Below are 9050 nucleotides of genomic sequence, written 5' to 3' on the forward strand. Positions count from 1 at the left end.
CTCTCTCCCTCCCTCTCTTTACCTCTCTCCCTCCCTCTCTGAAAGGAGAGCCACGGGAAGCAGGCGACGACACAGATAAGTGATATTATAAAGTTGTACCCAAACAGCTTACTCCAGAGTTGCCTGCACGTTTTAAAGTTTGAAAAGCCATTCAATCTTAAGGGATTTAGAAGGAGTAGCTTTCCAAAGAATAAGATCTAGAGGTCAAAGATCAAGGAATGTGACTGAAGTCACACTAATATCTCTTTATTAGACAGAAATATACACATTTAGAGAGAAGCAGATATTTAAATGTTAAAATGTTTGACTTCTTCAGGTTGTTTCTCGGGATCCTCTCCTCTCTCTAGGTGCAGGTTGCTGTAAGGATATTGTTTGGGTGCCTGGAATAGAGGACAGGGAGCGTCAGACAGGATGTACCTATTCTATTCACCTTTCCTACAGAAGAGGACATTTGAAGACCTTTGTACTTTTTAAAAACAGGTGTTTGGTGAGTGTGTGAGAGGTGCCCAATGGTCTTCAATAAATACCAGAAACATATCATAAGGAAATTAAAGAGCAAAATAATGGTGGAATATGATAAATGCACTTCAGTTACCAATGTGCACGTCTTCACACTATTGAATTGGTAGCAAGGCAAGGAAACCAATGAAAACACTAACAGCAGTAGCATCATCTCCGAGTCCGTGTACACCCGTCATTAAACTGTATTCAGGGATCAGATCTGTTGCTCCAACTGTAAAATCCCATGTTAGTGTCCACGGGACACATATGAGGGGTAGACCCAAAGGCTGTTATTGGATAAGTCCTTCTCAAATCCAGATTTTTTAAAATGTTTTATTTATTTTACCTTTATAATAAAATAAACTTAACTGACTTGCCAAGTAACTTGGCAAGTCAGTTAAGAACAAATTCTTATTTTCAATAACGACCAGAAGATAATATAATTATAGGAACAGTGGGACCAGAAGATAATATAATTATATGTCCCTGCCTTGTTCAGGACCTCTTTTTACTCTGGCAGAGCCTAGTGGTTAGAGTGTTGGACTAGAACCGGAAGCACAAACCCCGAGCTGACAAGGTCAGGTCTGTCGTTCTGCCCCTGAACAAGGCAGTTAACCCACTGTTCCTAGGCCGTTATTGAAAATAAGAATTTGTTCTTAACTAAGAACTAACTAACTTGCAACCTTCCGGTTACTAGTCCAACACTCTAACCACTAGGCTACCCTGCCGTCAGAGTAAAAAGAGGTCTTGAGATACCAAAATGGGAAAGGGTTTCAATTCAACAGGAAAGACATATAATTATATTATCTTCTGGTCTGTGACATCTTAGGGGGTTACAACAGGAAAGACATATAATTATATTATCTTCTGGTCTGTGACATCTTAGGGGGTTACAACAGGAAAGACATATAATTATATTATCTTCTGGTCTGTGACATCTTAGGGGGTTACAACAGGAAAGACATATAATTATATTATCTTCTGGTCTGTGACATCTTAGGGGGTTACAACAGGAAAGACATATAATTATATTATCTTCTGGTCTGTGACATCTTAGGGGGTTACAACAGGAAAGACATATAATTATATTATCTTCTGGTCTGTGACATCTTAGGGGGTTACAACAGCGATTACAACGGAGACAAAGACTGATGCTCAATGCAATACTTACCACCGGCTGGTAAGATGGAAACTTCTCCCCAAGGTAGAACATCAGCAGCATGAATCCAACGAAACCAAACAGATGTTTGCACATGGTGTGCCAGGCCACAGGGCTGGGCGACGTGTCCACTCGATTCCTGATGAACATGTCAAAATCCCAGTGGATCTAGAACGAAAACATGCAACAGACGAAACCCATTTTTTGATTTTTATTTATTTATCCGTTATTTTACCAGGTAAGTTGACTGAGAACATGTTCTCATTTGCAGTAACGACCTGGGGAATAGTTACAGGGGAGAGAAGGAATGAGCCAATTGTAAACTGGGGATTATTAGGTGACCATGATGGTTTGAGGGCCAGATTGGGAATTTAGCCAGGACACCGGGGTTAACACCCCTACTCTTACGATAAGTGCCAATGGATCTTTAATGACCTCAGAGAGTCAGGACACCCGTTTAACGTCCCATCCGAAAGACGGCACCCTACACAGGGCAGTGTCCCCAATCACTGCCCTGGGGCATTGGGATATTTTTTAGACCAGAGGAAAGAGTGCCTCCTACTGGCCCTCCAACACCACTTCCAGCAGCATCTGGTCTCCCATCCAGGAACTGACCAGGACCAACCCTGCTTAGCTTCAGAAGCAAGCCAGCAGTGGTATGCAGGGTGGTATGCTGCCAGCAGTGGTATGCAGGGTGGTATGCTGCCAGCAGTGGTATGCAGGGTGGTATGCTGCCAGCAGTGGTATGCAGGGTGGTATGCTGCCAGCAGTGGTATGCAGGGTGGTATGCTGACAGCAGTGGTATGCAGGGTGGTATGCTGACAGCAGTGGTATGCAGGGTGGTATGCTGACAGCAGTGGTATGCAGGGTGGTATGCTGACAGCAGTGGTATGCAGGGTGGTATGCTGACAGCAGTGGTATGCAGGGTGGTATGCTGCCAGCAGTGGTATGCAGGGTGGTATGCTGCTGGCAACCCGTTGTCAGGGGGGAAATACATGAGTAGATAATGAGTGGTAGCTTACACACATTCACTTCTTGCCATTTCAAATGTCTACGTACATAAATGTACACAATACGTTACAGTAAACAACAGGTGGTGCACTGTGAATAATACACAGGACGGCTGTAACGATACCAGTATCGTCATATGTTCCCATGGCAAAACATTTACACGAAGCAGCTCAAACTCTTTGGTTCTTTATAAAAACCTGCTTTGTGTAAAATGTTGTGTGCTATAGCTTGGAAAATAAATACAAAATGTGACTCTGGGTAACATGTTTGTTTCCAACATTAGCGCTGTTTTTCTAAACTAGTTAATCCGCTGGGTGTTGTTTTCTTGTCGCGATACTAAACAAGTATCGGGATACTGGTATTGTCCCAGACCTAATATATAGTCTTATTAGTCAGTTGTGTAGTCACGATACTAAACAAGTATCGGGATACTGGTATTGTCCCAGACCTAATATATAGTCTTATTAGTCAGTTGTGTAGTCACGATACTAAACAAGTATCGGGATACTGGTATTGTCCCAGACCTAATATATAGTCTTATTAGTCAGTTGTGTAGTCACGATACTAAACAAGTATCGGGATACTGGTATTGTCCCAGACCTAATATATAGTCTTATTAGTCAGTTGTGTAGTCACGATACTAAACAAGTATCGGGATACTGGTATTGTCCCAGACCTAATATATAGTCTTATTAGTCAGTTGTGTAGTCACGATACTAAACAAGTATCGGGATACTGGTATTGTCCCAGACCTAATATATAGTCTTATTAGTCAGTTGTGTAGTCACGATACTAAACAAGTATCGGGATACTGGTATTGTCCCAGACCTAATATATAGTCTTATTAGTCAGTTGTGTAGTCACGATACTAAACAAGTATCGGGATACTGGTATTGTCCCAGACCTAATATATAGTCTTATTAGTCAGTTGTGTAGTCACGATACTAAACAAGTATCGGGATACTGGTATTGTCCCAGACCTAATATATAGTCTTATTAGTCAGTTGTGTAGTCACGATACTAAACAAGTATCGGGATACTGGTATTGTCCCAGACCTAATATATAGTCTTATTAGTCAGTTGTGTAGTCACGATACTAAACAAGTATCGGGATACTGGTATTGTCCCAGACCTAATATATAGTCTTATTAGTCAGTTGTGTAGTCACGATACTAAACAAGTATCGGGATACTGGTATTGTCCCAGACCTAATATATAGTCTTATTAGTCAGTTGTGTAGTCACGATACTAAACAAGTATCGGGATACTGGTATTGTCCCAGACCTAATATATAGTCTTATTAGTTTTTTTATTGAATCCTCCTCCCTCTCTGCAGATGACTTCGTCAACCATTTTGAAAAGAAGGTCGACGACATCCGATCCTCGTTTGCTAAGTCAAACGACACCGCTGGTTCTGCTCACACTGCCCTACCCTGTGCTCTGACCTCTTTCTCCCTCTCTCTCCAGATGAAATCTCGCGTCTTGTGACGGCCGGCCGCCCAACAACCTGCCCGCTTGACCCTATTCCCTCCTCTCTTCTCCAGACCATTTCCGGAGACCTTCTCCCTTACCTCACCTCGCTCATCAACTCATCCCTGACCGCTGGCTACGTCCCTTCTGTCTTCAAGAGAGCGAGAGTTGCACCCCTTCTGAAAAAACCTACACTCGATCCCTCCGATGTCAACAACTACAGACCAGTATCCCTTCTTTCTTTTCTCTCCAAAACTCTCGAACGTGCCGTCCTTGGCCAGCTCTCCCGCTATCTCTCTCAGAATGACCTTCTTGATCCAAATCAGTCAGGTTTCAAGACTAGTCATTCAACTGAGACTGCTCTTCTCTGTATCACGGAGGCCCTCCGCACTGCTAAAGCTAACTCTCTCTCCTCTGCTCTCATCCTTCTAGACCTATCGGCTGCCTTCGATACTGTGAACCATCAGATCCTCCTCTCCACCCTCTCCGAGTTGGGCATCTCCGGCGCGGCCCACGCTTGGATTGCGTCCTACCTGACAGGTCGCTCCTAACCAGGTGGCGTGGCGAGAATCTGTCTCCTCACCACGCGCTCTCACCACTGGCGTCCCCAGGGCTCTGTTCTAGGCCCTCTCCTATTCTCGCTATACACCAAGTCACTTGGCTCTGTCATAACCTCACATGGTCTCTCCTATCATTGCTATGCAGACGACACACAATTAATCTTCTCCTTTCCCCTTCTGATGACCAGGTGGCGAATCGCATCTCTGCATGTCTGGCAGACATATCAGTGTGGATGACGGATCACCACCTCAAGCTGAACCTCGGCAAGACGGAGCTGCTCTTCCTCCCGGGGAAGGACTGCCCGTTCCATGATCTCGCCATCACGGTTGACAACTCCATTGTGTCCTCCTCCCAGAGCGCTAAGAACCTTGGCGTGATCCTGGACAACACCCTGTCGTTCTCAACTAACATCAAGGCGGTGGCCCGTTCTTGTAGGTTCATGCTCTACAACATCCGCAGAGTACGACCCTGCCTCACACAGGAAGCAGCGCAGGTCCTAATCCAGGCACTTGTCATCTCCCGTCTGGATTACTGCAACTCGCTGTTGGCTGGGCTCCCTGCCTGTGCCATTAAACCCCTACAACTCATCCAGAACGCCGCAGCCCATCTGGTGTTCAACCTTCCCAAGTTCTCTCCGTCACCCCGCTCCTCCGCTCTCTCCACTGGCTTCCAGTTGAAGCTCGCATCCGCTACAAGACAATGGTGCTTGCCTACGGAGCTGTGAGGGGAACGGCACCTCAGTACCTCCAGGCTCTGATCAGGCCCTACACCCAAACAAGGGCACTGCGTTCATCCACCTCTGGCCTGCTCGCCTCCCTACCACTGAGGAAGTACAGTTCCCGCGCAGCCCAGTCAAAACTGTTCGCTGCTCTGGCCCCCCAATGGTGGAACAAACTTTAGTCAGTTGTGTAGTCACGATACTAAACAAGTATCGGGATACTGGTATTGTCCCAGACCTAATATATAGTCTCAGTGGTCAGTTGTGTAGTCACGATACTAAACAAGTATCGGGATACTGGTATTGTCCCAGACCTAATATATAGTCTCAGTGGTCAGTTGTAGTCACGATACTAAACAAGTATCGGGATACTGGTATTGTCCCAGACCTAATATATAGTCTTAGTGGTCAGTTGTGTAGTCACGATACTAAACAAGTATCGGGATACTGGTATTGTCCCAGACCTAATATATAGTCTTATTAGTCAGTTGTGTAGTCACGATACTAAACAAGTATCGGGATACTGGTATTGTCCCAGACCTAATATATAGTCTTATTAGTCAGTTGTGTAGTCACGATACTTGTAGGCAGATGGCTTTTATTTTTTAATATACACTGAAAAAGAAATAAACCAAACATGCAAAGATTTCACTGAGTTACAATTCATGAGGTAATCTGTCATTGAAATGAATTCATTAGGCCCTGATCTATGGATTTCAAATGACTGGGAATACAGATATGCATCTGTTGGTCACAAACGCCTTTACCAACAAAAAGGTTGGAGTGTGGATCAGAAAACCAGTCAGTATCTGGTGTGACCACCACTTGCCTCATGCAGCACGACACATCTCCTTCACATAGAGTTGATCAGGCTGTTGACTTGCCATGTGGAATGTTGTCTCACTCCTCTTCAATGGCTGTGCAAAGTTGCTGGATATTGGCGGGAACTGGAACACTGTTGTAGACGTGGATCCAGAGCATCCCAAACATGCTCAACGGGTGACATGTCTGGTGAGTATGCAGGCAATGGAAGAACTGGGACATTTTCAGCCTCCAGGGATTGTGTACAGATCCTTGTAGTAACACGGGGCTGTGCATTATCATGTTGAAACATGAGGTGATGGCAGCAGATGAAGAGCACAACAACGGACCTCAGGATTGCATCACGGTGTCTCTGTGCATTCAAAATGGCCACTGATTAAATGCAATTGTGTTCATTGTCCGTAGCTTATGCCTGCCTGCCTGCCTATACTATAACCACACCATGGGGCACTCTGTTCACAACAAAAAACCGCTCGCCCACACAACGCCATACACATACATCTGCCCGGTACAGTTGAAACCGATATTCACCCGTGAAGAGCACACCTCCCCCTCTTTCCCAGTGGCCATCTGCCCACTGAAGTCAGTTACGACACCAAACTGCAGTCAGGTCAAGACCCTGTTGAGGACAACAAGCACGAAGATGAGCTTCCCTGAGACGGTTTCTGACAGCTTGTGCAGAAATTCTTTGTTTGTGCAAACCCACAGTTTCATCAGCTGTACGGGTGGCTGGTCTCAGACGATCCCGCAGGTGAAGAGGCCGAATGTGGAGGTCCTGGGCTTGCGTGGTTACACGTGGTCTGCGGTTGTGAGCCCAGTTGGAAGTACTGCAAAATTAACTAAAATCACGTTGAATCGGCTTATGGTAGAGAAATTAACATAACACTGGTGGACATTCCTGCAGTCAGCATACCAACTGCACACTCCCTCAAAAATTGAGACATCTGTGGCATTGTGTTGTGTGACAATACTTTACATTTTAGTGGCCTTTTATTGTCCCCAGCACAAGGTGCACCTTTGTAATGATCATGCTGTTTAATCAGCTTCTTGATATGCCACACCTGTCAGGTGGATGGATTATCTTGGAAAAGAAGGAATGCTCCCTGACAGGGATGCAAACAAAACTATCAAAATTGGAAGGAAATCCACTTATCGTGCATATGAAACATTTCTGTGATATTTTATTTCAGCTCATGAAACCAACATTTTACATGTTGCATTTATATTTTTGTTCAGTGTAAGTAGAGTGAGATCTGATCCTGTATGTAGAAATATACCCCACGTCTATCTTACCGTCTCCCCCCCCAGTTCCTCCTCTATCTTACCGTCTCCCCCCCAGTTCCTCCTCTATCTTACAGTCTCCCCCCCAGTTCCTCCTCTATCTTACCGTCTCCCCCCCAGTTCCTCCTCTATCTTACCGTCTCCCCCCCAGTTCCTCCTCTATCTTACCGTCTCCCCCAGTTCCTCCTCTATCTTACCGTTCCTCCCCCCCCCCAGTTCCTCCTCTATCTTACCGTCTCCCCCCCAGTTCCTCCTCTATCTTACCGTCCTCCTCTATCTTACCGTCCTTCCTCCTCTATCTTACCGTCTCCCCCCGTCTCCCCCAGTTCCTCCTCTATCTTACCGTCTCCCCCAGTTCCTCCTCTATCTTACCGTCTCCCCCCAGTTCCTCCTCTATCTTACCGGCTCTCCCCAGTTCCTCCTCAGGTCTGGATGGTCCCAGGAATACCAGGGGTCTCTCTCATGCTGGGATCTGTCTGGTAATTGTGGGTAGTCTCCATACCTACAGAAACACAACAGGGAAACAAGTGTGTAGGTGAATAACCTTAGGTAATGCACATATCCTGAAACATTAAAACTCCCATTGCTGTCCAATATTTGTTCTCATACCTTATATATAGTGCATCCCATAGGGCTCTGGTCAAAACTAGTGCACTATGTAGGGAATTGTTTACCGTTTGGGATGCAGAGCCTCAGTCATTTCAGTGAGTTCAACCCACAGGTTGAATTACCAAATCAATTTGCTAGTTGTCTGGCAAAGCAACATAGCTCCTGCTGTAATGGGGTGGTGTATAGATGACAGGAAAACAATGGCATGTGTGTCCTTCCTTATCCACGGTACCCCGCTTCCTTACCCCTCGCCATTATCCGGGATTGGTTCATAATCCTCCACCCTCATGTTGTACTTCTTCGCTGCAGCTGCTCTCTCCTCGGGCGTTTGGGGGTATGGCCCTGGCAGCATGCCCTTGGAAGGTCCAGAGGCTATACAACATTTGGAAAGAAGTTAATACAGTACCATTTATCCCCATGATCAACCAGTGTGATTGTTAGCTAACTATCCGTTTGAGAGTAACGTTTGGAATTGCTTTAATATATATATACCTAGCGTAGCTACTTGCACAAGTTATCCAAAGACAGTAAAGTTGGTTGGCCAGGTAACCGTGTATGGGATCTAGCCTAATATTTGATCGTAGACAGTTAGCTACATAATAGTGAATGCAGCTTTTACTAACGTTAGTAAACCCCTGAACGAGATGCAGCTCTGTTGTAGACTAGCTCAAGGTTAGCGACACTTTGCCTGGCATGTTCTAACTTCCATTCCAACGTGATGCAGGCATTTTTGCATTTGTTCAACGATATCGATAAAGATCCATGAACCAACCTGCTCTGACTTGGGAGAAAAGCGCAGAGAAGCCTGGCTGTTTCCCCTTGGAAAGAGCTCGAGCCCAATTTCTGAAACCCACGGCAGCCATGTTCAATTGTTGCGGTGACATTGAACAGTGAAATACGCATGCGTCCGGTGACAAC

At 45.4% G+C, this 9050-nt stretch overlaps 1 protein-coding gene and 1 long non-coding RNA gene across 2 annotated transcripts; one reads left to right on the forward strand and one right to left on the reverse strand.

The window, feature by feature from the left end:
- Positions 1-211: 211 nt before the first annotated feature.
- ndufb8 (NADH:ubiquinone oxidoreductase subunit B8) lies at positions 212-9050 on the reverse strand. Its single transcript, XM_065022992.1, is given in 6 exon segments — positions 212-380; positions 1673-1828; positions 7926-8025; positions 8378-8504; positions 8905-8923; positions 8925-9050. Coding segments are annotated over 6 exon segments (606 nt in total). The 5' UTR covers positions 9036-9050; the 3' UTR covers positions 212-287.
- On the forward strand, positions 375-1807 carry LOC135573648 (uncharacterized). Its single transcript, XR_010464804.1, has 2 exons — positions 375-487; positions 1616-1807. It is a non-coding gene; the product is annotated as an uncharacterized LOC135573648 (long non-coding RNA).

The sequence above is a fragment of the Oncorhynchus nerka genome, linkage group LG10, assembly GCF_034236695.1.
Source record: "Oncorhynchus nerka isolate Pitt River linkage group LG10, Oner_Uvic_2.0, whole genome shotgun sequence".
Classification (NCBI taxonomy): Eukaryota; Metazoa; Chordata; class Actinopteri; order Salmoniformes; family Salmonidae; genus Oncorhynchus; species Oncorhynchus nerka.